A 26653-nucleotide genomic window follows, 5' to 3' on the forward strand; every position below is an offset into this window, starting at 1 on the left:
TTACTACCTCTGTGTATATTGGTACATCTAAGTACATCTGGTAAATATTTTATCCTTAATTTTTACTATTCTTATCAGCTTTTTCACTTTACATTCATTCCTGATATATGCCTTGAATTAAACAAACGAAGTTTCTGAAATCTATACCCTAGATGTATATTCGGCCACGTATTATATTAAAACTACGTGCATTTTAAGAAGTCTAATCTAAAGGCAGTCCTTTACAAGCCGGTTCTAGTTTTCTATTTTCATTTGCACTTAAACACTAATTCACCCACCCTACACTCAGGGAGCCACTACAGATAATTATGCTAATGCTAATCGCAATAGCTGCTAATGTTTATTGAGGACTTTTTGTGCTACGGCCTGTCCTGGAGGCTGTGCATAAATTATCTGGTTTTGTTCATACTACAGGAAACCCATGTTATTACATTAATGTATATTAACCAACTCTAAATTACTTTCTGTTCCTGGCCCAAAGCCCAAACCCCTAAAACCCTGAGCTTTGACTCTGCACCCTGATTCTTGCCACTTTCTGTTTTCCCTTGCCTCTAGGCATCCTCCTTTCCAGGGTAGCCACAAGCGCTCCTCCCCTTCCCTCTTTGAGAACCATGACAACCACCGATTCCCCCTCCCGGTCCCCTGTCATCCCTCCCCCAGACGGCAACCCGGCGGGCACAGGGTCCGACGACCTGCTACGTAACTCGCGCGTGTGACTGCCTAGTAACAGTGTCTCGAGTCGGAAGCGCACTGAGCGAGGGGCGGGGTGGGAGAGCTGGCGGGCGCAAGCGTAAAGTCTTTGCAGCCTCGCTACGGGGCGGAGCCTTGCCTGTCAGCAGGGGCAGAGTAGCGATCGTCGCGAAAACGCGCGGTTTTATTACTCTCCGCTTTGGAAGGGGCAAACTAGCTTTTGGGAGTGAAGCGGGTACGCAGTTATCCAACAATGTCTGGTGAGTCAGGACAGCCTGAGGCTGGTCCCTCACATGCAGGGCTAGATTGGCCGAACCCTGAGAGGAATCGGGCTGGGGTCCCTGGAGGGGTGATCCGAAGAGCTGGTGCCCAAGGGCCCAGGTCCTGGATCCAAAAGGTTCTTGAGCAGATTATGGACTCACCTCGCCAGTGTGTCACCCCCTCGGAGGTGGTGCCTGTAACTGTGTTGGCCGTCCAAAGGTACCTGTTAGAGGATGAGCCACGGGACACGGTGCCCAAGCCTCCCCTTTATTGCTATGATGTGACGATCTCAGACGGGGTGTACCAGGAGAAGTGCTACCTGGACCCCAGCTTGAACTCTCTCGTATATCAAAATATTCTTAAAGTTGGCATACAAATGAGAATTTCCAGAGTCTCGTGTCTTTACAATGAGAAAAGGATAGGCCAGGGGATCCTGTGCATAGATAACGTCCACTGTGGGGAGACTTCAGACAGTATTTCTTTAGAAACTCCCTTCAGAAATAGAGCGCACCAGGAGAAACCAGAGAGGCCTTTAAGAGGCGGGAAGAGTCATTACCTGGCGCTGTGGAATAACGAAGATCCCTATGGTGATATCTGGTTAACAGACAAGCAACCTGAGGAACACAACTTTAGCGGTAAGTGTGTGGAAAGAATGGCAGAGGGTTTTAAAAAATAGTTTTCAGCAGCTTGAGTGAACGGGAAAGGAAATGAAAATGCTTTTGTGTTGTTAATTGCAAGCCAGGAGTGGTAGGTAGACAAATTTTCTTAAATGACCAAGGAATGCTCAATGAAATTTGCACAGCCCATGGTTTTTGTTGGTGTTTGTTTGTCTGTTTGTTTGATTGCAAAAGTGGCCAATTCAGGAAGTGTGTCTGACTACATCTTAAAATTCAGTCTGGCAAATGTACTGATGTGGGAGTCAGTATTCCTCATACGTTCGTTACATGTTTGATTGTGGTGGAATTAATCTTAGTTTTACCCCCAATCCAGTTGTGGAAATAGTACGTTGTGGTTGAAGAGCTTATAGATTTGAAGTTAGCATAAAGGTTGTAAAAATTTGCGGGTTTGCATGTTTTAATCTTCATTCAAAAAGGATGTTTCGTGATGTATGCCTTAATACTTTACATTGATTGAAAGGCCGTGTAACAGTTATGTAAATACCACCTTTTAACTGTGTGATTTTTATGGAAGGCTTGACATTCTCATTTTCTTGTTTCTTATTACTCACCACAAAGAGTACTGATCTGGGAACTTCAATTTTTCTGTATCAGAATTAGGAAGTTAGCTTGAAAACACTAGCTTGCCATCAACAACCGCTCTAAAATACGTTTTTTTTCTCTAACAGATGAAATTAAGGGGAATGATAGTACCGTAGGCATGAACACGCTTGAAATGGAGAAAGAAATAAAATGCAAAAAACAAAATAAGAGAAAGTACTGGAAGGAGAAAGACTGTAATTTTCTACATTACTGCTTTTCAGTCCCTTTTGCAATGTTGTTGTCACAATGCTAAATCACGGATAATCTTACTGTGACGTGTAAGAGCAACAAACTTGAAAGTAAAAGGATAACTGGCTCAAAAACCATGCAATTATAGTCACATCCAGTTGTAAGGAAAAAATATGTTATAGAAATGTGTAGGCAAGGAAGTTTTAAATAACTAAATTTTAGAAAGCAAGATAGCTATTTATTTCTGGTATGAAAAAATGGAGTTATTTTATCTCAAGCGTGAAATAAGGCACTAGTGCATTACTACTCTAAATGTTGATCACTTTAATTTTTAGAATTGAATATGTAAATGAAAAACTGGTGCCCTACAAGAAAAGTTGAGGGGATTAATACTTTGTAAAATGTATTTTGTCATAATATCTATTCATTCATTAAAACCATATTTATAATACAAAAGGCAATGTATGTATGCCAAAATAAAACCCAATCTGTATATTTAAAAGTATGTTGTGTTAGAAATATACCACCCAAGTATAGTAAAATGTTAGTGATAAAATCTAGGAAGTGGGCATATTGATGTTCATTGTAAAATTTGTTCAGTTTTGCTGTATGTTTCAAATTGTTAATGATAAAATATTAGGGAGAAGTGAAAGACCTCTTTCACCTTCCCTGGTGCCTTCACCTTTCTTCTAAAAATCTCAAACTGTCAGCAGTTTGTTGTGTATCTCTCTCTCTCTTTTTTTTTTTTTTTTTTTTTTAAGAAATCAATGTCACATTGTGTGATTTGCTATTTCCACTAAACATACTTCAGGCATCTTTCATGTACATCTGTACATACAATATACCATAGCATGGGTGTGCTGTAATTTCTATAATCATGCCCATGTGAATAGGTAATTTATAGTTTTAGGCACTTATTACTGTTTTAGTATTAAATACAATGCTAAGCATCATTAGAATGCACACATATTTTTGTTTACTATGTTCAAGTATTGCTGTTGAACGGCTTCCTCTGGCGAAACTGCTGGCTTAAAAGGTATTTAATTTTTTTTAAAATTTTGTGGATATAGACAGATCATCTTCTGAAAAGGTTGTACTAATTTACATTCACCAACATACATATGAGAATGCCCATTTCCCCATATCTTACTATTTTCAAATATATCTTTTGATATTTTTCTAATTAATTTATAAGATTCCTTTGCTAATGGGTATTACAATTTTGTCTGCTATATACTGCAAATTATTTTTTTGCATTCTGTTCTTTTTCTCTTAACTTTGTTTATGGCACACGTTTGTGCTTTTGAAACTTTTCATTACAGTTTACCTTGTACACAGTAAAAAAAAAAGTTTTAAAAATACAGCTTGATAAATTTTCATATATATGTACCTGTGTAACCATCACCTCCCTTCCTTCAAGATATAGAACATTTCTGTATCTTGTTACCCCAAAAGTCTCCCTCATGCCTCCTCCTGGTCAGTAGCCTATCTGAAAGGTAGCACATATTGTGACCTCAAAGATAGCTTTTAAAAATAGAAGTTAGCCTGTGCCACACCCTCCTGCCTAAATCTCTCAGATGGCTCCCCACTGCATTTAGGCAGCAACCCAAACTCTACTGGGGTCTGGAAGGCAGGCCGTACTCCAGAGGATGGCGAACTTTACGTAAAGAGCCAAACAGTAAATCTTTTTGTCTTTCCGAGACATGATCTCTGTCACAACCATTCACTTTTGCCATTGTATATGGAAAGCAGTCACAAGCAGTATGTAAATAAATGGGTCTGGCCGTGTTGCAATAGAACTTCATTTACAAAAACAAGCAACAGGCAGGATTTGGCTTGTGGGCTGTATAGTTTGCTGACTCCTGCCCTACAGAATCCCTTACTCACCTCTCTAATCTCTAACCCCTCTCCTCCACCATTTTGTTCTAGCAACCAGCCTTCTTTTTGATCCTCAAACCTCCAGTCTTTTTCCTGCACCTGCTTTTTCCTCTTTCTGGAAAGTTTCTTCCCACCTTCCAGTTTCAACTCAAATACAAACATATTAAAAGAGCTTTTTAAATAAATATTTCCTTCCCCATTTATTCTTATTATACCACCCTGCAAATGGTCTTCCTAGAATCATAGCATTCTGAAATTATTTTCTTTAGCTGTTTTTCTTTCCCCCCTTACATTTTTATAAGATCCACGACTCTTTTTTTTTTTTTTTTTCATTTCTGTGGGCCGTATCTTATAGCTAGAACAATGTCTGGCACATAGTAGGCATTCAGTATTTGTTGAATAAAGGAATGAATGAAATAAATTGATGGTTTTACTAATGTTGAGCCACTTTTGATTTCCCACTTGGTCATGATTATTTTTACATCTGCTTATTTAAGTGAATTTGGTCTATAGGTTTGGTTTTTGTTTTTGTTTTTTGCAGGGAGAGTACTTTTTCAATGCAATTTTTATATGGAGTTAATATTAGCCTAGTAGAATGAGCTGGAAAGCTTGTCCGTCTTTCTGTGCTTACAGAAATTATATGTTCCTTAAAGGTTTAGTAAAATTCCTCTCTAAAACTATCTGAACCTGTTGTCTTGGACCAGGATTGGGGGTTGTGGGGGGATGCCTCTTTTTCAATTTCTTTTAGATAAAATGATTAAACCAATAATGGTTTTTCAAGAGCCCATTTTTTAGAGTTGATAATTCACTAGGAAATCTCATTTCACCTAGATCTGAAAGTTATACGTAGTAATCAATGTTTTTTGACCTATCTTGTCAATTACGACTCTTTTCACAATCCTCATGTTTGTGTGTTCACCTTTTCTTATGGTGAGCCTTGCCAGAAGTTTATCAGTCTTATTGTTGATCTTTCTTTTAAGACACTTGGTTTTACTAATAACAAAATCTATAGTGAGGAGGTATTTTCTACTTAATTTCTGCTATCATCTTTAATTTCTTTTACATACTTCCTTTGTTCATATTTTTCTTGTACTACTTTCTTGAGTTAAATGCTTGGTTCATATATTTGCTTGTTTATTTCTTCCAAAAGCATTTAAAATTCTGAAATTTCCCATGGATATTGCTTAGGCTGCATCCCCCAGATTTGGAAGTATAGAGATTTTATTGTTACTCGTTATTTATATTTTCTTATTTTATCTTGTTTTATTTTTGTATTTTTGAATTATTGAATTATTGTAGTCATTTCTGAAATAATTACACTCCAGCCCAATGGTTTTTCTTTAGTGTTTTCCATCTTTCAAATCCATTTAAAAAAATGACAAAACTGATTTAAACAATGTTGGAAACTAGATGTTGTGATAACTTAATGTGCATCAATTCATTTTGATTATATACTTTCATTACCTTCCTGTATTCTGTTTAGCCTTTTGGAGTCTAAATTTCACTGATATTTTCCAATTTTGGGGGTCTTCTCTGCAATTTCAAGTGATAATTTTACAGAGACAGTAATATCTTTAAACCCCTCTCTTTTATTTTCTTGGCATGCAATTGGCATTTCCGTTTTTCTTTTTTCTTTTCTTTTCTTTTTTTTTTTTTTTTTTGTTGTTATTGTTTCTTTTTTGGTTTGTTTGTTTTTTTTTTTTTTTTTTTTTTTTTGGCAGTCTCATTGTGTTGCCCAGGCTGGATCACTGGCGTGATCTCGGCTCACTGCAACCTTCGCCTCCCGGGTTCTCCAGCAGCGATTCTCCTGCTTCAGCCACCTGAGTAGCTGGGACTACAGGCACACACCACCACACCCGGCTAATTTTTGTATTTTCAGTAGAGAAGGGGGTTTCACCATGTTGACCAGGCTGGTCTCGAACTCCTGACCTCAGTTGATCCACCCACCTCAGCTTTCCAAAGTGCTGGGATTACAGCCGTGAGCAAATGTGCCCGGCTCTTTTTTGCTTCTTTAATCTCTGAAAGTTCAGAAAAAGCTTGTTTATTAGGTTTAAAGTTTATTATTATACCAGGTTTTTAAAAATGTAATTCACATATTCCATATCCTTATTTTTAATCTACTTTATTTGCCCGTTTCTCAGAGGAATATTGGCTTCTCTCTATGAGGATAGCTGCATTTATTTCTCCTTATATTTCTAAAAGGTTTTGCTTTAGATGTTACTATAACGTGTGCAATTTCGTAACTGATTAATATATTATTGTTGAGTTTTACACTTTATCAATGTGGAATTTGCCTCTTTTTCCCTTTTGCCTTGAGTTCTATTTTTCCTGATAGTAATGTTTGCCACTTCCACAGTCTTTTTGGTAGCATATTAGGACAATGATACCCAAATGTGAGTAGGCATGCATATCACCTCAAGAGTGCCAGTCAGAAAAATAACTTAAGTGATTCTTAACTTTACAAATTCACAAATAATATCAAGAAACACTGCAAAAAATGGATGGGGCAAAAATGCAAAAATGAGCAATGGGAATTGGAGACAAATAAGCATCCAGGTACTGACAAGTTCAAATTACACTTACAAAAATCAGAGAAAAAACATTTAAGCAGAAAAAAAGATTTGGAAAAGGTTGCAAAGATAAAGAATACACCAAAACTTAAAGAAATTATTAAGGCAGTATGTTTCAAATGTCGAAGCAAAAAAGAAATGCCAATTGCATGCCATGAAAATAAAAGAGAAGGGTTTAAAGATATTACCGTCTCAGTAAAATTCTCACTTGAAATGGCAGAGAAGACCCCAAAAAGCTAAACAGAATACATGAAATTATGTAATCAAAATGAATTTATGCACAATAAGTTATCACAACATCTAGTTTCCAACATGATTTTTTAAAATCAGTTTTGTCATATTTTTAATGGATTTGAAAGATGGAAAACACCAAAGAAAGGCCGTTATGCTGAAGTGTAATTATTTCAAAAATGACTACAGTAATTCAGTAATGTAAAAATACAAAAATAAAACAAGATAAAATACAGATTGCTGACCACCGTTCCCAGTGTATGATTCATTAGGTCTGAGGTAGGGCCCTAGAATTTATACATTTCTAACATGTTCACTGCTGGTAACAATGCTGTTGGTACAGAGACCACACTTTGAGAACCACTGGCAAGCGGGTCGCGGTGGCTCATGCCTGTAATCCTAGCATTTTGGGAGATCCAGGCGAGCGGATTGCTTGAGTTCAGAGTCCATGCTGAGAACAGCCTAGGTCCAGACCAGCCTAGACCAGCCGAGGCAACACGGTGAAACCCGTCTTTAATAAAAATACCTTAGCCCGGGCGTGGTGATTTGTGTCTGTAATCCCATCTACTTGGTGCGGGGGTGTCGTGGGGGGAGCCTGAGTCCAGGAAGTTGAGACTGCAGTGAGCCTTGATTGTGCCACTGCACTTCAGCCTGGACCAAAAGAGTGAGACACTGTCTCAAAAAATAAAGAAAGAGAACCACTGGCCTTAGTGTATGCTTCTCCATCCCTTTATTTCCATTTCGTTTTAGGGTTGTCTTTTTTAAAAAGTATATAGCTAAGACTGCCTTTTGACCCAAACCAATTATTTTTCTTTTAAGAGATCAATTTAATTTATCTAAATTTAATGTGAATAATGATGTTTGTACCTGTTCTTGAAATTCTACTTTATGTTTACCATATGCCACCTTATTTTTTTTTTACTTTTGCAGGATTAAAATTTTCTTCTGGTAGTTTGGAAATTATACATTATATTTGTATTCTTCTAGTCTCCTAGTTGTTACTCAATGTTTTTTAAAAAATTTTATGGGTACATAGTAGGTATGTTTGTGTATAAATATATATATATATATATAGTACATGTATTAATGTTTTAACAAAATTATTTAAACTTACATCTCTGTTTCAGTCTCCAGAATTATTCAAAATATATAATATACCCCTACTGAATAAGAGAAGATATTTAGAACTCCACTTGATCATGGCACAGTTGTCTTTGTGCATGCTTCTAAATAAGTATCGTATTTAGGATTTTAGCCATCATAACTGATTTTTGATTTATAGTTTTCTTTCTTGTACTATTTCTGTTGGAATTTTTCAGGATTATTCTAAGTTTATAAAGTGAAGTGGTACAATTTCTATATTTTATTAGGCTTTGGGACAATTTATAGCTCAAGGAAAGAGCTGTTCTTTGAAATTTGTTAGAATTTTCTTGTAAAACCATGTGAACCTGCTGCCGGTTTTGGAAGCCATCATTCATAAACTTTTTTCATTTTATTCCATGGGTAAAGACCTAGTTTGGTTTTCTTTTACTTCTTATCGCAATAGTGGTAATTCATATTTTTCTAAGAAATTACCCACTTCACTGATCTTTTCAAATTTATTGATATAAAATCATACATCATAATCTTTTAACAATTTTTCTTTGTGTGTATAGTTGTTTACATTCTGAGTATTACATTTTTGTTTTCTTTTTCATGATTAGACTTGCCAAAGATTTACATTTTCATTAATTTTTCTAGAGAATTGAATTTATCAATTCTATTTTTTATTGTGGTATAGTGTTTTCCGATTCATTATTTTTAGCTTTAATTTTTATTCCTTCTACATTCCTTAGATTTATTCTTCTGCTATGATTTTTACAGTATGGTCCAGGGACCTCTAGTGGTGCCCCAAGACATTTTCAGAGGATTCATGAGGTCAAAGCTATTTTCACAATACTAAGGCTTTACTTACCTTTTTTCACTCTGATGCTCTCGCAAGTGTACGGTGTAGTTTTCCAGAGGCTAAATGACATGTGACATAAAAGCAAACTGAATATCAAAGAAGATATGAATATCCACCTGTCATTTATTAAGCTAGATTCTAACAAGATTTGCAGAAATGCAAATCAATGCCACACTTCTCACTACATTGTTTTTGGTTTTGGAAAATACAGTCATTTTTCAAAAAAATATGTTATTTGTAATTATACATATTAGTTTATTATTGTTATTTTTAATGAATTGATCATTTAAAAATTCTTAGTCTACTTTATAGTACAGTAAAAATCTCTTCAGGATGGGCACAGTGGCTCACGCCTGTAATCTCAGCACTTTGGGAGGCTGAGGTGGGCAGATCATTTGAGGTCGAGAGTTGGAGACCAGCCTGGCCAATATGGTGAAACCTCGTCTCTACTAAAAAATACAAAAGTTAGCTAGGCATTGTGGTGCACACTTGTAGTCCCAGCTACTCAGGAGGCTGAGGCAGGAGAATCGCTTGAACCCGGGAGGTGGAGTTTGCAGTGAGCCGAGATCACACTACAGCACTCCAGTCTGGGCAACAGAGTGAGACTGCATCTCAACAAAAGAAAAAAAATAGCTATTCAAGATCTTCAATATTTTTTAAGAATGTATAGGGATCCTGAGACCAAAACGTTTTGAGAACCACTGTTCTATTGCATATTGAATAACCAGTTTATTTTCATCATTTTTTGATAATGAACACATTTATTGCTATGAATTTACACAAATTCTTCATTGTCTAAAAACAACCTCTAATTCTTTTTTAGATTTGAGAGATAAAATGTGTATTCTATGAAGTTTGTGAGTTAAAAACCCAAACTGGGAAAAATGTTAACCAGAAAGATGTCTGATTACAGCTAACTCTCTGGACCTAATTATAACAGAAACAGAGGCTCTTAGAACTCTGGTTTTACGCAACTAGGTAGCTCTTGAATTTATTCCAGACAGTAAAGGAGCTGTATGTGCCTTCATTGATCAAGAGTATTCCACGTACATCCCAGACAATTCAAAACTGATCCGAGATTCATCTGACGTTAAAATGAAATCACTCAATTCTATCAGATCAAATGTTAGGACCTGTGATCCTAGGATAGTAATCTATTGGGAGAATCTGGAAGGAAAATTACAGAGTATCCTAATACTAAAAATTGTGTGTGTGTTTTATAGTATAGGCGTAATTATATAATACCACTTAATCCCTTATTAAAAAGAAATTACAAGTGTGATTTTTGTGTCAAAAACGTTGACTAGGTAAAACATTATGTAAACAAAGCTAGAAATGAAGGGAGCCTTAGCAAAAGAAATACTGGTACTAATGCAAATTCAGGTCTTAATAGTTGGGACTGTGGGCTGTGAGAGAGAAAATTGTGGAGACAACTGCAGATGGAACCTCTCTTAATCCAAGGAAGAATACATCAGTATGACAAATTAATTCTTTAAGATGATGAATAGCTTTTAAGCAGTTTTTGAACTTGCCAGCAAGCTTGCAGATAAAAACGTTTCTAAGTAAATTGTATGGCATATGAGAAGATAGTAAGTGCAATGTAGAAAAATAAAGTGGAATGGAGGATAAGTAAAACAGTCAGTTTTTAATAGGATGGTTAGGGATAATATCACTGAGAAGGTGATATTTGAGCAAAGCTTGAAGAGAGGAGAGAGAAAGACACTTGGATATCTAAAGGGAAGACAGCAATTGCAAAGGTTCTGATACAGGGCCATGTCTGTCATGTTTGGGGGAGATAGAATTTATACATATGAAACTGAGATGAAGGCAATACAAAAATGTGTAATAAAACAATTATTATTATTATTATTATTATTATTTTGAGATGGGTTCTCAATTGCTCAGGCTGGAATGCAGTGGTATGATCATGGTTCACTGCAGCCTGGCTGCAGTGAGCTCAGCTGCCTGGGCTCAGGTGATCCTCCCACTTCAGCCTCTTGAGTAGCTAGAGCTTTAGGCATGCCACCATGCCCAGCAAATTTTTCTCTTTTTGGAGAGACATGGGGGATTTCGCCATGTTGCTCAGGCTGGTCTCGAACTCCTGGGCTCAAGCAAGCTGCTGGTCTCGGCCTCCCGAAGTGCTGAGATTATAGGCATTAGCCACTACACCTGGCCCATTTCTATATATTAAATATATAAGTGCTTAATAATGGGAAACATATTCCATGACATTGAGTTTTTTGTTTTTTTTTTTTTTTTTTTTTTTTCACAAAATATCTTCAGAGAGGTGAATTTAGATCCAGGTTTTCCAGAAAGTTATTAAATGGTTTGGTAACATGGAGGGCATTCTAGGTGGAACAATGTGTTGGTTAATATAGGTGTTTACCTATGTTCCAGGCACATAGTAAGCCCTATATATATTTCAGCTGTTAATATTAGGGATCAAATTTAGTTTATGTGGGAGAGGTATATAGACTTAGCTGGCAAGGTTTAGCTGGCAAGAAGGAGTCACTTTAGGTATGATCAACCTATTATTTTTAACCATTAAAATAGATCTTTGAAGTTACCATTACATGTTAAACAGGATTTCTTTCCTCTTTTTCATATTCTAGATACCAAAATAATTTCCCTTTCTCACCTTGAAATGACCTGGACTAACAGAAGAAATTTTCCTGCATTGCTTGTGAGGATCTTACATAAATCAAAACTGCGATACTATGGAAAACCTGATAAAAAGATGATTGAACCATATCAGGTACAAGTAATAAGATATCATATGCTAATTTAAAGTTATAAATTATAACTTACACACCTAACTCCATAGTATGATAACCTGCTCATTTAAATAACATTTCATAAATTCAATATAATAATTTTTAATTGTACATAAATGTATACTATAAAGTATTTTTCTGCATAGTTTATTGTGCAAAAAGAAATTATTTCTGTATTGGTGCCCTTTATTTCCCTGATCCAGGTGGTCTCCTTCCCACCTTTTTATTTTCCTTCAACTTTTTCTTCTCACCTATACTTTCTGCACCAACATATAAACATACTCTAGTCTCCCATTTAAAAAAGAAAAGAAAATAGTCTCCCTTGGCCTTATGACTCTTCTATTCCCTATCTTTCTCTTCAGGTAAGCTTCTTGAAGAAGTAGTCTACACTAGATGTTTTTACTATCTTGCCTCCCATTTCTCAACACAATTATCTTGGCTTTTTTCCTTAGCTTATCGTTCACTAGTAACTCTAATTGTCAAATCTGTGTGATACTTCTTTATTGTCTTTACTCTCTGTGCCGTATAATGCTCATGAGCTCTACTTTCTTGATATGTTTGTGTTCTATATTTGTCTTACTTAATATTATATTGTATTTTCCTATGATATCAAGAACTATTTTAGATGTTTCATTTAACTTTTATTATAAAAGTTATACATGCTTATTGTAGGGAATGTGGAAAATGTAGAAAGCTGTTTGAAGATCTTACCACTCAGAGAGAGCCACTGTTAACATGATGTGTTTTATTCTCTTTCTTGTGTGTGTGTAAATCACATATATACACATATATAAGCATATCATATATATACATACACATATCTATTATATTCTATTTAATCATATATATCACATATATGTGCATATGTGTATATATTATATATTTCATGTGACTGTCATATATCACATTAAATTATCTTACAAAATGAGTACCGTATTGTGCATACAATTTTGTATTATTTAACATTTTCTTAAATATTTTCTCATATCACTAAAAATTCTTCATTCATATTTTACAGTTATATATTTTTAGCACATTATATCATAAATTATTCAGTAATTCCCTGATAGTTTTTTGCCTTCTCATTGTTGCAATACTTTCCTCCCTTGTTTGTTGCCTTCCTACCTCCTTGTGTCTCCATCATTTCGTCCTTGCTTGCCTCTCCAGTCTCATCTCTTCCTGAGCTCTCTATGCCTCATACTAACCAAACTGCCCTACCTGGAATTTTCTAACGGTAGCCAATTGTTTTCTACCTTTCATACCTCTGCGCATGTTGTTTCTTCTGCCTAGAATCCTCTTCCTCTCAATTCTCGTCAGATTGGCAAAGCCATCTTTAAGATTCAGTTCAGTGCTTACCTCTGATTTAAGTCTTTCCATGTATACCCATATGCCTAGTCACTGGGAGAATCAACTACATGCTACTCAGGACCCCACTGTATGCCCTTACATAGGTCTATCCGAGCATGCATAACCCAGTTACACATACCTGTTTGCTAATCTTACTCTACTGTGACCTCCCTGACTGTAGGGAAGAAGTATCTAATAGTGCTTAAGAGTGCATGCCCTGTAGTCATATGAACTGAATTCAAGTTTCAGCTCTGTTTACCACTTCTTACCTTTATAATGTAGGGAAAATTATTTATTCTTTTAAAGCCTCAGTTTACTCATCTGTAAAATAGGGATACTAATTGTACTTACCTTACAGGGTTGATGTGAGGATTGAATTAGTTAATATAAGTAAAGGATTTACCTATGTTCCAGGCACATAGAAAGTCCTATATATATATATATTTTAGCTATTATTATTAGGGGCAGTGTTTGATTCATCTCTTCATTCCAGAGTCTAACATAATGTCTGGAATATGGATTCAGTAAATGTTTAATGAATAAAGGAATGAATTATCCAAAATGTATATTCATCATTTAGAGAAAGGGTCTGAGAATATAACATCATTATTTAAGAAGAAATTAAGAATTAGAAAACACTTTACAGACTGCCGTTTAGGCAGAACTGAAGTTGTCTGTCACTGTATTTTAATACTGAGAAATACTCCATCAAATACTTTCTACCTCAATAGATTTCTCTATTTTAACTATACTCAGAGTCAGCAAGAATGCATACTTGTTTTAACATTCCCCCTTCTGCTAGCATAATTTCTCAAGTAGTATCTCAGAAATGATTTCCATGTCTTATGTTCCAGTCTCAGATATTGCTATAAATAAATTAATGTAACCAGGGCATTGATGGCATCGTGCCCACTCAATTATATGTCTATCTAAAGTTCTCAAATATAAATATCAAGGCCGTCCAACAGTTCAGATAACCAAGAATGATGTCAAAATTTTCATGTAAAACTTTGTCTCATTCATTTGTCAAATGTATTGTGGGATCACTCTGTGTAAGGCACCATGCTAAATATTATGGAAGAATCAAATATAAATAAGGTTTGGCCTGTGCCCTCAGAGTTTACAGTCTCACAGTAAGTTAGTAGTATATTTAGTACTTCCATTGGTCTGGTGGCACTCTCTTTAGATTATCAATATTAACAGAATTGACAACTGAATCATTATTAATAAACAATTAAAATTTAAATGTTTTTTTCATCACTCTAAATGATCACAAATAATATGTTATGTATTATCTGTATAGATAAAAGTGACAAATATGTATGTGCTTTAATCATTTTCTTTCTAGACCTTTTTGGAAGTTGCTGACAGTTCAGGCACAGTGTCAGTGATTATGTGGAATGCCCTGTGTCCTGAGTGGTATAAAAGTTTGCGGGTTGGTTTAGTTCTTCTGCTTCAAGACTATTCTGTTAAAAAGAGTTATCCATTCAGAATACAGCCTGTCCCCGTGGATCCACAGATCAAACTAATTTCTACAATGGGTTAAGTATTCAATGAATTTGTTGTCTTATCACTGTTTTGTTTATATAAATTGGCAACGTACCGTATTAGGAAAAAAGATCATAAAAATTACTGAAGCTGTTAGAACCTATGAAACCTTTACATTTCTTTGTCCATAAAATTTTCAAGCAATCACATAACCTAATAAATATACCTATTTATTATTTCATTTATTAAGAGAAATTATCTGAGATATTTATTGTTGATTGAAGAATGAGCTCCACTTGGGTTGTACTTATTTTGTTTTATTTTAATTTTGATCATAAAATATTAAGTTAATGTTGAATATATTTTGCAGTTACTGGGAGGTGCTATCTAAAAAGGACTTCTGTTAACTTTTTGAAATAATTTCAGACTTACGTAACAGTTGAAAGAATGGTATAGAGAACTCCCATATACCCTTTATCCATATTCAACAATTACCAACATTTACCTTTGCCTTATCATTATATATCTCTTTTCATACATATACATATCTTTACACACACACACACATACACACGTATGTATGTATACATATTCCTTGTGATCCAGTAAGAGAAAGTGGCAGTCATCATACATATCCCTTTAAGCCTAAACACTTCACTAGTATTTCAGCATGTATTTTCTAATAACAAGTGCATTCTATTACATAATCTGAGTATAATTACCAAAATCAGGAAATTTAAAATTGATACAATACTAATATCTAACCTATAGTCAGTATTCAAATTTTGCCAATTGCTGCAATCTTGAAAGGGCTTTTCCTAACTAGTATTGATATATTGACATCACAAATATTTTTGGACCATTAAAATTAATGTATTAAATAATTGTTTTTAGATATGACTGTGATTTTTTTCACTTTCATTTGTAAGAATTGTAGATTAAATATTGTTTTTGGTTTATAATACCTTTATTCTGAACCTGAGTTTCTGTGTATTCTGAATTCCCCAGCTAATCCATTAAGCTTAATTACTTAGAGAATATTCAGGTAAAGGTAGCAGTTGTTAATTGTTTTCTTAAACTTGTGTTTATTTGCAAAAACCTTATATGATTATTTATTAAAATCTTAAGCATCTTGCAGACATTGGTCAGATCTTGCTAGATGAAGAAGTTATTACCTAGGTAGTCTGGTACACATAGTCTATTACCTCATTAATTTTTGCTATAGAAAGGTGAGGAACTAAACTGAGAGAGATATTGTGACTTACTAAGAAAACACAATATAAGGAGTAAGGAAAGGATCCAGTTTCAGCTTTCTACTTATGGCTAGCCAATTTTCCCAGCACCATTTATTAAATAGGGAATCCTTTCCCCATTTCTTGTTTCTCTCAGGTTTGTCAAAGATCAGATGGCTGTAGATGTGTGGTATTATTTCTGAGGACTCTGTTCTGCTCCATTGGTCTATATCTCTGTTTTGGTACCAGTACCATGCTGTTTTGGTTACTGTAGCCTTGTAGTATAGTTTGGAGGGGGGAGGGATTGCATCAGGAGTTATACCTGATGTAAATGACGAGTTGATGGGTGCTGACGAGTTGATGGGTGCAGCACAGCAACATGGCACAAGTATACATATGTAACAAACCTGCACGTTATGCACATGTACCCTAGAACTTAAAGTATAATAATAATTAAAAAAATTTTTTTTAATAAATAAATAAATAAAAATAAAAAATAAAACACAATTAAAGTTGGCAAGAGGACGCTGATTTACAGCATGCTACCTCTGCTATATAGAATTATAGGACCAGATTTTCATAATGGAAACTCTCTAAGGTATGAGAAACTATGCTTTCAAGTAAGTGATTGCAGATACAGAAATTATTTTTTTAACGATAGCCTTGGTGATAATATATTTAAAATGTACCTTTTGGTCTTTAAAACAGTTTTACTTCTAATTAATGTTAGCCTTGGTGATAATATATTTAAAATGTACCTTTTGGTCTTTAAAACAGTTTTACTTCTTATTAATGTTAGCAACAGTCTCTATTTTCTCCCTTATATTTTTGATAAGTAACAGGACTTTTGCCCTCTTTTTTTAGGAAGCAATAGACTATTTCTGTAAAGCGCCAAGTAGTAAATATTTTAGGCTTTGCAGGCCATTTGGTCTCTGTTTCAGCTTCTCAGCTCTGCCTTTGTAGACTGAAGGCAGCCATATGTATGTAAAGGAATGGATATGGCAATATTCCAATAAATATTTATTTACAAAAGCTTGCAGCCATCTGCAGCCTGTAGTTTGCCTAGCCTACATGTATAAGTAGATTACAACTCTGGCTGTATATTGGAATCACTTGGGGAGCTTTAAAGAGCCACTGGTCCCCATCCTCAGAGATTCTGATTTAATTACTCTGAGAATGGGACCATGGCATTGCTCTGGGTTTAAATCTCCTCAGCTGATCCCAAAGGTACAGTCAAGGTTGGGAACTACGGCTTTACGATCTTTAAAAATTACCTGCATGAAACTAACTAATGATCTTTTTATCCTAGCATTTTCTTTATTTTTAATTGACAAATAATAATTAAATATATTTAGGGGGTGTAGTGTGATGTTTTGATCTGTGTATATACATTGTAGAAAGACTCAATCAACATATCCATCACCTTACCAAATTATCACTGTTTTGTGGTGAGAACATTAAAAATCTATTAGCAATTTTGAAATATATAATACATTATTATTAACTGTAGTCACTATCCAATGCGATAGATCCCTAAGACATTCCTGCAGTCTGACTGAAATTTTGTACCCTGTGATCAACATCTCGCTTTTCCCTATCCCTCCCCACTTGCTCCCCAGCCTCTGGTAACCATCTTTCTACTCTCTGTTTCTATGAGATTGACTTTTTTAGATTCTTGGAGAACATTATGCTAATTGAAATAAGCCAGGCATAGACTGGGCGCAGTGGCTCACGCCTATAATCCCAGAACTTTGGGAGGTCGAGGCAGGCAGATCACAAGGTCAGGAGATCGAGACCATCCTGGCTAACACGGTGAAACCCCATCTCTACAAAAAATACAAAAAATAAGCCAGGCATGGTGGCGGGCGCCTGTAGTCCCAGCTACTCAGGAGGCTGAGGCAGGAGAATGGCGTGAACCCGGGAGGCGGAATTTGCAGTGAGCCAAGATCACGCCACTGCACTCTAGCCTGGGTGACAGAGCGAGACTGTCATCTCAAAAAAAAAAAAAAAAAAAAAAAAAAGCCACGCTCAGAAAGACAAATACTATAAGATCTAACTCATAAGTGGAATCTGCAAAGCTGATCCCATAGAAACAGAGTAGAAAGGTGACTATCTTTTTTATTGTTTTTTGTTTGTTTGTTTGTTTGTTTGTTTTGAGACAGAGTCTCACTTTGTCACCCAGGCTGGAGTGCAGTGGCACAATCTCGGCTCACTGCAACCTCCACCTCCTGAGTTCCAGCGATTCTCCTGCCTCAGCCTCTCAGGTAGCTGGGATTACAGGCACACGCCATCAAGCCCAGCTAGTTTTTGTATTTTTGGTAGAGATGGGGTTTCACCATGTTGGCCAGACTGGACTTGAACTCCTGACCTCAAGTGATCTACCTACCTCGGCCTCTCAAAATGCTAGGATTACACGTGTGAGCCACCACGCCTGGCCGGGAGGTGATTAATTATCTTTTAAAGAGAAAAAAAAAGCAGTTCTGTAAATCATGTTAGGCACAGGAGAAGCAAAAGTAAGTAATATACAGTTCTACCCTTAAAAATTAGTCTAATGGGGTGATAGCTATTAAGATAAACAAATTATAGTAAAACGAAAGGCTAATGACATAAACGACATTAAAAATGTAATAGACAAAAAGGATAAGGAAATGAATAAAAATGTAATTGAAGAAAGAATGGAGTGTAAAGTAGGAGAATGTGTTGCATGGGAAAAGTGTTAAGCAGAGGTTAGGAAAAATACCAGTGTAGTTTAAATGTTCTGAGCATTATAAATGAGAAACAGTATATAGTGGGAGGAGAGTTGGTCACTAAAGGTGGTACCGTCACTGTCTTCTAGGTGTTCATGTTGGAAGAAAACTACTGGGATCATTTATCTTGGTTTATTTTTCATATTTCCCACACATAGTTCCAAGTTAGAAGAACTAAGATGTGGTTTTTTGTTTTCGTTTTTGTTTTTGTTTTTTGAGACAGAGTCTCACTATGTCACCCAGGCTGGAGTGCCATGGCACAATCTCCGCTCACTGCAACCTCCACCTCCTGGGTTCAAGTAATTCTCCTGCCCAAGTAGCTGGGATTACAGGCGCCCACCACCATGCCAGGCTAATTTGTGTATTTTTAGTAAAGACAGGGTTTTGCCATATTTTTTTTATATTTAGATTTTTTTTTATATTTTTATATTTATTTAATATTATATTATTATCTTTTTAAATTTATTTTTTTTATTTTTTTTTATATTTTTTTTTTTTTAGTGCAGTAATATAGCATAAGCCACTGCACCTGGCCAGTAATTTTTTTTATTAAAGACTGAATATTAATGATTTAATATTATATTTTATTTATATTTAGGCAGACAGGTCTTGAACTCCTGACCTCAAGTGATGCACCTGCCTCGGTCTCCCAAAGTGCTGGTAATATAGGCATAAGCCACTGCACCTGGCCAATGTAATTTTTTTAAAAGACTGAATAAATGGAAATCTATAAAGATGGAAATTCTATTGCAAAACAAAGAATATATTATTTGCTGGATATGTATGGCTTTGTATATTGACATTTTGTGTATTATTCTGTATACCTTTTACAAAATAGTATGTAGCTGGCATACACAAATAATACACTCTTTAAAATCTTGAAATTTTCAGACTGTATTACACAATGCATATTGGTTGGATGATAGCAACAAGCATTTTTTATTTTGGCGGGCAGGGGCTATTTCTTTAATTAGGAACCCTAGCATTTTAGAGCTGGAAGGGACCTTGAATATAATTAAGTGATACTATGACAATGAAAGTACTTTGGAATATGCAAACTATGATGCAAGGTAATATTACATAATACAAACTTTGCTTGCTTATATATGAATAGACTGAAACTTATAAAGGTAAAGTGAATATTTCCTTTCACATGACTAGTAATAGGCAGAAATAGAAATCAAATATCTTTATCCTGGTTTAAGCTTTGTTTGCTACACAGAAAGTTCTTAGAAAAATGTAACTAACCAAGAAGAGAAAAGCCCAAATAGCTTTATAACTATTAAAGGAATTGAATCAGAGGTTTAAAATTTTCCCACAAAGAAAATACCAGGCACACATCATATTATAGAGAAATTCTACCAAACATTTAGGGAATATATCATTCTAGACATATTCCAGAGACTAGACTAGAAAGTATATTCTCAAACTCATTTTTTGCTGCCAATATAACCGTGATAATCAAAACCAAACAAAAATAGTATGAAGGAGAAAAATTATATGTCAGCTTCAGCCACTAACATATAAACATATATAGAGATATTCTGAATGGAATATTGGCAAACTGCATCAAGTGTTAAAAAAATTAAGTTCACATACTGTGACTAGGTTGCATTTTTCCTCAGCAATGCAAAATTGGTTTTACATATAAAAATCTGTGTCACCCACTACTTTTACAAATTAGATAATGAGCATTGTAATAGATACACAAAAAACTTTTGTTAAAATTTTACAACCATTCATTAATTCAAAAAAGAAAATAGCAAGAGAAGCAACCTTCCTTAAACTAAGTAAGGGCGCTGAGCATGGTGGCTCATGCCTGTAATTCCAGCACTTTGGGAGGCCAAGGCAGGAAGATCACTTGAAGCCAGGAGTTTGAGACCAGCCTGTGCAACATAGTGAGACCCTGTCTCTACAAATAAAAATAAAAAATTAGCCAGGTGTGGTGGCATGCACCTGTAGTCCTGGCTACTCAGGAGGCTGAGGAGAGAGGATTGCTTGAGCCCAGGATTGAGGCTTCAATGAGCCATGATTTTACCACTGCATTCCAGCCTGGGTGACAGAGCAATACTATAAAAAAAATTAAAAAAAAAAAAAAAAAAAAAAAAAACCTAATAATGGGTATTTACAAAATCAAAACCAAACGGCAAACACAATTCTTAATGAGGAAAAGTTAGATACATTCCTTTATAAAATGGGGAAAATGGATGTCTCCTATTATTACTATTTCTATTTAATGTTGTACTGGCTGTCCTAGCCAGTGTGAGAAGACAAAATGAATTAAAAGTATAAAGGTTTTAAAGAAAAACACAAGATTCTTATTACTCGCAAATTAAATTTTCTACAGAGAAAACTAAAGTAACACAAAGTATTAAAAATAATAGAATTTATTATCCTTACCAAACTAATGCAGGAACAGAAAACCAAATACCACATGTTCTCACTTACAAGTGGGAGCTAAATGATAACACAAAGAGGGGAACAGCACACACTGTGTCCTACTTGAAAGTGGAGGGTGGGAGGAGGGAGAGGATCAGAAAAAATAACTATCGAGTACTAGGCTTAGTACCTGGGTGACAAAATAATCTGTACACCAAACCCCTGTGACATGAGTTTAACTATATAATAAACCCGCACATATGCCCCTGAACCTAAAATAATAGTTTTTAAAAATAATGAAATATTGGCAAAGCTACAAAAGAAGTCAACTGATTTTATATACTCCAATAATAAAGAGTTAGAAATTGTGATTTGAAAACATCATTGACATTGTCAACAATAACTATAAGATGTCTAGAAATAAATATAAGAGAAGATGTGTAAGACCTGTGTGAAGATGATTATGACACATTATTGGAAGACATTAAGAAAGCCTTAAATAAGTAAGTAGAGATAAATAAACTGGGTAAAGATTGTATTTGCCACTACATAATCAATGAAGAATTAATATCCAACATATAAACAACTCTTGCAAATAAATTTTTAAAAGACAATTCAACAATTCAGTAGAACAATGGGCAAAAGACCAAGGCATTTCACAGAAGAGAATGCATATATGAACCGTAAGTACATGAAATGTTGTTCAATATGATTAGTAATAAGGGAAGTACAAAATAGGATCACAACAAATTGTGATCTATCACTAGATTGACCAAAAGTACTAAATTTGACCATGTGCAGTGGCTCACACCTGAGACCCAAGTGCTCTGGGAGACTGATTCTGGAGGATGCCTTGAGGCCAGGAGTTCAAGATCAGCCTGGGCAACATAATGAGACCCCTCCATCTCTACCAAAATTTTTTTTAAAAAATTAGCTGGACATGATGATTCTAGCTACTCAGGAGGCTAAGGCAGGAGGATTGCTTGAGCTCAGGAGTTCAAGGCTGCAGTGAGCCATGATTGTATGATTGTGCCACTACACTCCAGCCTGGGCAACAGAGTAAGACCCTGTCAAAAAAGAAAAAAAAAAGAAAGAAGGAAAGAAAGGAAAGCAAGAAAGCAAGAAAGCAAGCAAGCAAGCAAGCAAGAAAGAAAGAAAGAAAGAAAGAAAGAAAGAAAGAAAGAAAAGGGGAGGGGAAGGGAGGAGAGGGGAGGGGAGGAGGGATGGAGTAAAGGAGGGAGGGAGGGAAGGAAGGAAGGAAGGAAGGAAGGAAGGAAGGAAGGAAGGAAGGAAGGAAGGAAGGAAGGAAGGAAGGAAAGGAAGGAAGGAAGGAAGGAAGGAAGGAAGGAAGGAAGGAAGGAAGGAAGGAAGGAAGGAAGGAAGGAAGGAAGGAAAAGAAAGAGAAAGAGAGAAGGAAGGAAGGAAGGAGCGAGAGAAAGAAAGAAAAAGAAAAGAAAGAAGGAAAGAAAGAAAGAAAGAGAGAGAGAAAGAAAGAAAGAAAAGAAAGAAAAAAGAAAGAAAGAAAAGAAAGAGAAAGAAAGCTGACAATACCAAGGTTTGGAGAGGATGTGTATCAGTGGGAATTTTTACACATTGCTGGTAGAAACACAAATAGGCTCATTACTTAAAATGATTAGGGATTATGCTATAAAGCTGAACATTTACATATCATATAATCCAGCATTTCTACACCTACATATAATACCTTAGAAAAATACTTGCCTGTGTGCACAGGGAGGCATATACAAAAATTTTTTAACAACCCTATGTATAATAGTAAAAACCTGGAAATAATCCAGATGTCCATTAACACAATAATGGATAAATAAATTTTAGTTAATAAATTGTAGTATATTATCACACTGGAACATTATTCAGCTGTGGAAATGACAAGAAAACTGCTATGAATTTTATTAATATAATGCTGAGTGAAAAAAGTAGTCATAAAATACCAAATATAATTTCACTCATATAAAGTTCAAAAACAAAGCCAAATAGCATTTTGTCCGGGCAAAAACACGTAAGTGATAAAACCCTTTTTATGTTAAAGAAATGATAGAACACAAAGTTCTCAAAGTGTGGTTAAACTTTTTAAACTGTGGTGGAGAGATAAGGGGATGTGATAATGGAGGTAGAAGAACATTGATAATAATCTAGTTCTTGAGTTTAGTGGTGAGTTCAAAATGTTCAGTCTACTATTTTGCTGTTTAATATATATACATGTATATTCTTTGGTGTGTATTAAACAGCATATTAAAGTAATATATTTGTTTTTCAGAAATCTGCCTGAATCTTCGAGATCCCCCAACAAATATAATTATCATTCCAGAAAAGCAGGTGAAACCAGAATGGAGACTGCCAAAGTTAAATCACCGATTTACCACAAGGTAAAATAGTTTCTTGCAAAATGTCTTAAATATTAATCTTCAGTCTTGGTTACTGAAAAACAATGCATTATAATGTGCTCAAAATGTACCCAGAATTAGGCTATAGCAATTATGTAGATATACATTTTCAAAATAATAATTGTAGAATGCTTTTTCACTGTTTAAAAATAAAATATTAATTTAGTGATTTTACTTTTTTAGGTCAGAACTGGATGATATGCCAGAAAATTGCATCTGTGATGTTATTGGCCTTTTAGTTTTTGTAGGAAGGGTCCAGCGGTCAAAAAAGAAAGGTAATCTTTTAAAATTGAAAATCATAAAAAGTATTTCAGTGAATAATTTTGTGTTCATATGTATATAACAGTTACCTTCATTTATTTTAATATTCTATCCATATAGAAAACCGTGAAGATTTTTGGTCATATCGCTGGATTCACATTGCTGATGGTACTTCAGAGCAACCATTTATAGTGGAACTGTTTTCAACATCGCAACCAGAAATCTTTGAAAATATTTACCCAAGTAAGCAATTTTTAATATTTTTATTCTATGTTTGGAAGTAGGAGAATTAACTTTAAAAAAAATAGAGTAAACTGACTTACAGAAGTAGCGTGACATTCGGTTGGCAAATTCAAGCAGTCTGACAGCATGTTTAAATCTTTTCTATATTAATATCGTATTTGGTATTAGAGACATTAACCACCCGTTGGTTGTCTATTCAGAATTAACTTGGGATTGAAACCAGTTTTTCAGAAAACAGGTCCTCTTATCAATTCTCATTGTAAAAATTCCACACATTAAAAAATCCTTAAATTTCAGTGAGACTAAAACATAGGCAGTCAATTCCCTTTGTATACATTTGGAAATTGATTATGTAGACCCCGTTAAAGACATTGAAGACTTATATAGCATTAATTGGTAGATGATTGGTGGACTATGTAATTACATAATGACAATTGTAAGTATGATTCCAGTTGAATATTAAGTTAATATTAAGTTGGTGGTGTTATTTATACTGGCTGGTCAATATTTTACTTTGGCTTACTTTGGCATTGACTTTCTTCCCTGGATTCATTCAGACATAAAAGTATTTTTTCCACTAGTTTTATTTATTTGAAATTATTTTAAGTTTGTCCTATTACATATTACATATAACAGTCTAGTCTTCAGATCTATTATGATAAGGAAAAAAGTATAATACTTTTCAATAGTTTCAGTGACTATTTCCTTATTTAAATTTAGAATATAAAGCTATTTGAGATAGGGTATGACATTTTATTATTTTCCAAATGATTACATGAATAAACACTAATTGCTACCAGTGTTAAATGCTTGGCCAACATTTAAGAAACTCCCAATATTTACTACATATATATATACACATATATATATATTTTTTTTTTTTTTTAATTTTTTGAGATGGAGTCTCACTCTGTCGCCCAGGCTAGAGTGCAGTGGCACGATCTTGGCTCACTGCAACCTCCGCCTCCCAGGTTCAAATGATTCTCTTGCCTCAGCCTCCTGAGTTCCTGGAACTGCTAGAGCACACCACCATGCCTAGCTAATTTTTATATTTTCAGTAGAGACGGGATTTCACCACTTTGGGCTGGTCTCAAACTCGACCTCAGATGATCTGCCCACCTCGGCCTCCCAAAGTGCTGGGATTACAGGCGTGAGCCACCGCACCTGGCCTACATCTATTATTATTACTACTTTTTTAAACCAGCAATAAGATAGATATTGTGGAACACCAAGAGACCTAGACATTGTATATAGGGCTGTTCTGTTGCCCCTTTATTCTCTATACAAAACAGTATTATACACCTCTGCTTTGTTAGATTCCACCCTAGGCTTGTGAGATTAAATTTTAAAAATATATTTGAATAGAACCAAACCTCACCCCAATTTATGGGGGATGAAACAGAAAGAGAGCTTTGGCCAAACCAAGGCATGGACTTCCAAAGTGAGTGGGCTATAAACTCTGATATAACTTCTTTTAGGGCATAAGTAATTGGCAGTGATGACTTCTGGTGATAATCCTATTGCCTCAATTTAGGTGGGTTTTATTGCCAGCTTCCTTTTTGTTTGTTTGTGACCACTTTAAACAACAAGCTAACAAGAATTTTGGATAAAGATTTCTCACAGAAACTTTGCCAAGCACACATATTCTATTTCTTGTGATAATGTGAAATGTATCCTTCTAAGAAACATATATACGGATCTTGGTGAGATTTATTCTAGTATAATAGTTGACAAGAGTCACAATTTATTTTTATCTTTTGACCAAGAGTGATGGAAAAAATCATTAAATTAATGGTGAGTATTAGGGGGGCTTCAGGCCTATGAAGAAGAGCATGGCTAAGAGTCTTCTGGAATAATACCAAAATTCTTTGGTAGTATGACTGTTTTTTTTCCATAAGAAAAGTGAAGAACTAAGGGGAAGTAATATTGTGTGTTTACTGTGTACCAGATGCTTATAGATATTATCTCATTTTGTGCTCTCAGAAGAGTTGATGTTGTTATAAATTTTCAGGTGAGAAAGCAAACATCCCGAGGGGTTAAGTAATTTCCTGGATTTCGTATAGCTAGAAAGCATTAGATCTGACTCTCAGATTTTCAGTGGCCATGAATTTAGAATTAGAGGTTTCTTTATTTTTTTCTAAATTTATTTTATTGCTGTAAGAACACGTAACATGAGATCTACTGGCTTGACATATTTTAGAGGTTTCTTTAATATTTCTATATCAACAACTTTAGCCATTAATATTCATATGTTTGTAGTTTTTGAAATAAAGGAAAAATTAAGATAATTCTTAATATAAATTAAGATACTTCTTAGCATTTGAACAGATTTTCTTCCTTTTCATTGCTACAGAATAAAGAACTTAGTAAATATGAGATGTAGCAAATGAATTTACAGTTGTGTTCTGGAGAAATTTTTATTCTCACATGAGAACTTACTTTTGTGTGATTATAACAATTTACGTTTATTTCTTCATTTCCTAGTTTGTAAAACCGTAAGTGTTTTGACATATAATGAGTTAAAATGAAAAATAATGTTGGATTAATGAAACTATAATAATTAAATAGCCTGTTAGATAAAAACAATTGATAACTGTTGAAAGTAGTTGAAATCTGAAGATATTATACTCTCATTTTTAGATATTCTTTTTAGCCTATAATCATAGCAAGGTGAAAGGAAAATAAACAGATGATGTAAGCCCTGCCATTGGCCTTAAAATCTAATTAAGATAAATACATAAAAGATAAAAAAAC

General features: G+C 34.8%; 1 protein-coding gene across 2 annotated transcripts in view; it reads left to right on the forward strand.

The window, feature by feature from the left end:
- Positions 1 to 798: 798 nt before the first annotated feature.
- Positions 799 to 26653, forward strand: part of RADX (RPA1 related single stranded DNA binding protein, X-linked) — an 81158-nt gene continuing 55303 nt past the window's right edge. For both annotated transcript variants that reach the window (XM_050775917.1, XM_050775918.1), the window contains exons 1-6: positions 799 to 1586; positions 11636 to 11778; positions 14493 to 14685; positions 23269 to 23377; positions 23579 to 23670; positions 23777 to 23899. In XM_050775917.1, coding sequence (XP_050631874.1) covers positions 944 to 1586; positions 11636 to 11778; positions 14493 to 14685; positions 23269 to 23377; positions 23579 to 23670; positions 23777 to 23899 — 1303 coding nt within the window. In that variant the 5' untranslated portion in view covers positions 799 to 943. The remainder of the gene's footprint in view (positions 1587 to 11635; positions 11779 to 14492; positions 14686 to 23268; positions 23378 to 23578; positions 23671 to 23776; positions 23900 to 26653) is intronic.

Source organism: Macaca thibetana, chromosome X, assembly GCF_024542745.1.
Source record: "Macaca thibetana thibetana isolate TM-01 chromosome X, ASM2454274v1, whole genome shotgun sequence".
Classification (NCBI taxonomy): domain Eukaryota; kingdom Metazoa; phylum Chordata; class Mammalia; order Primates; family Cercopithecidae; genus Macaca; species Macaca thibetana.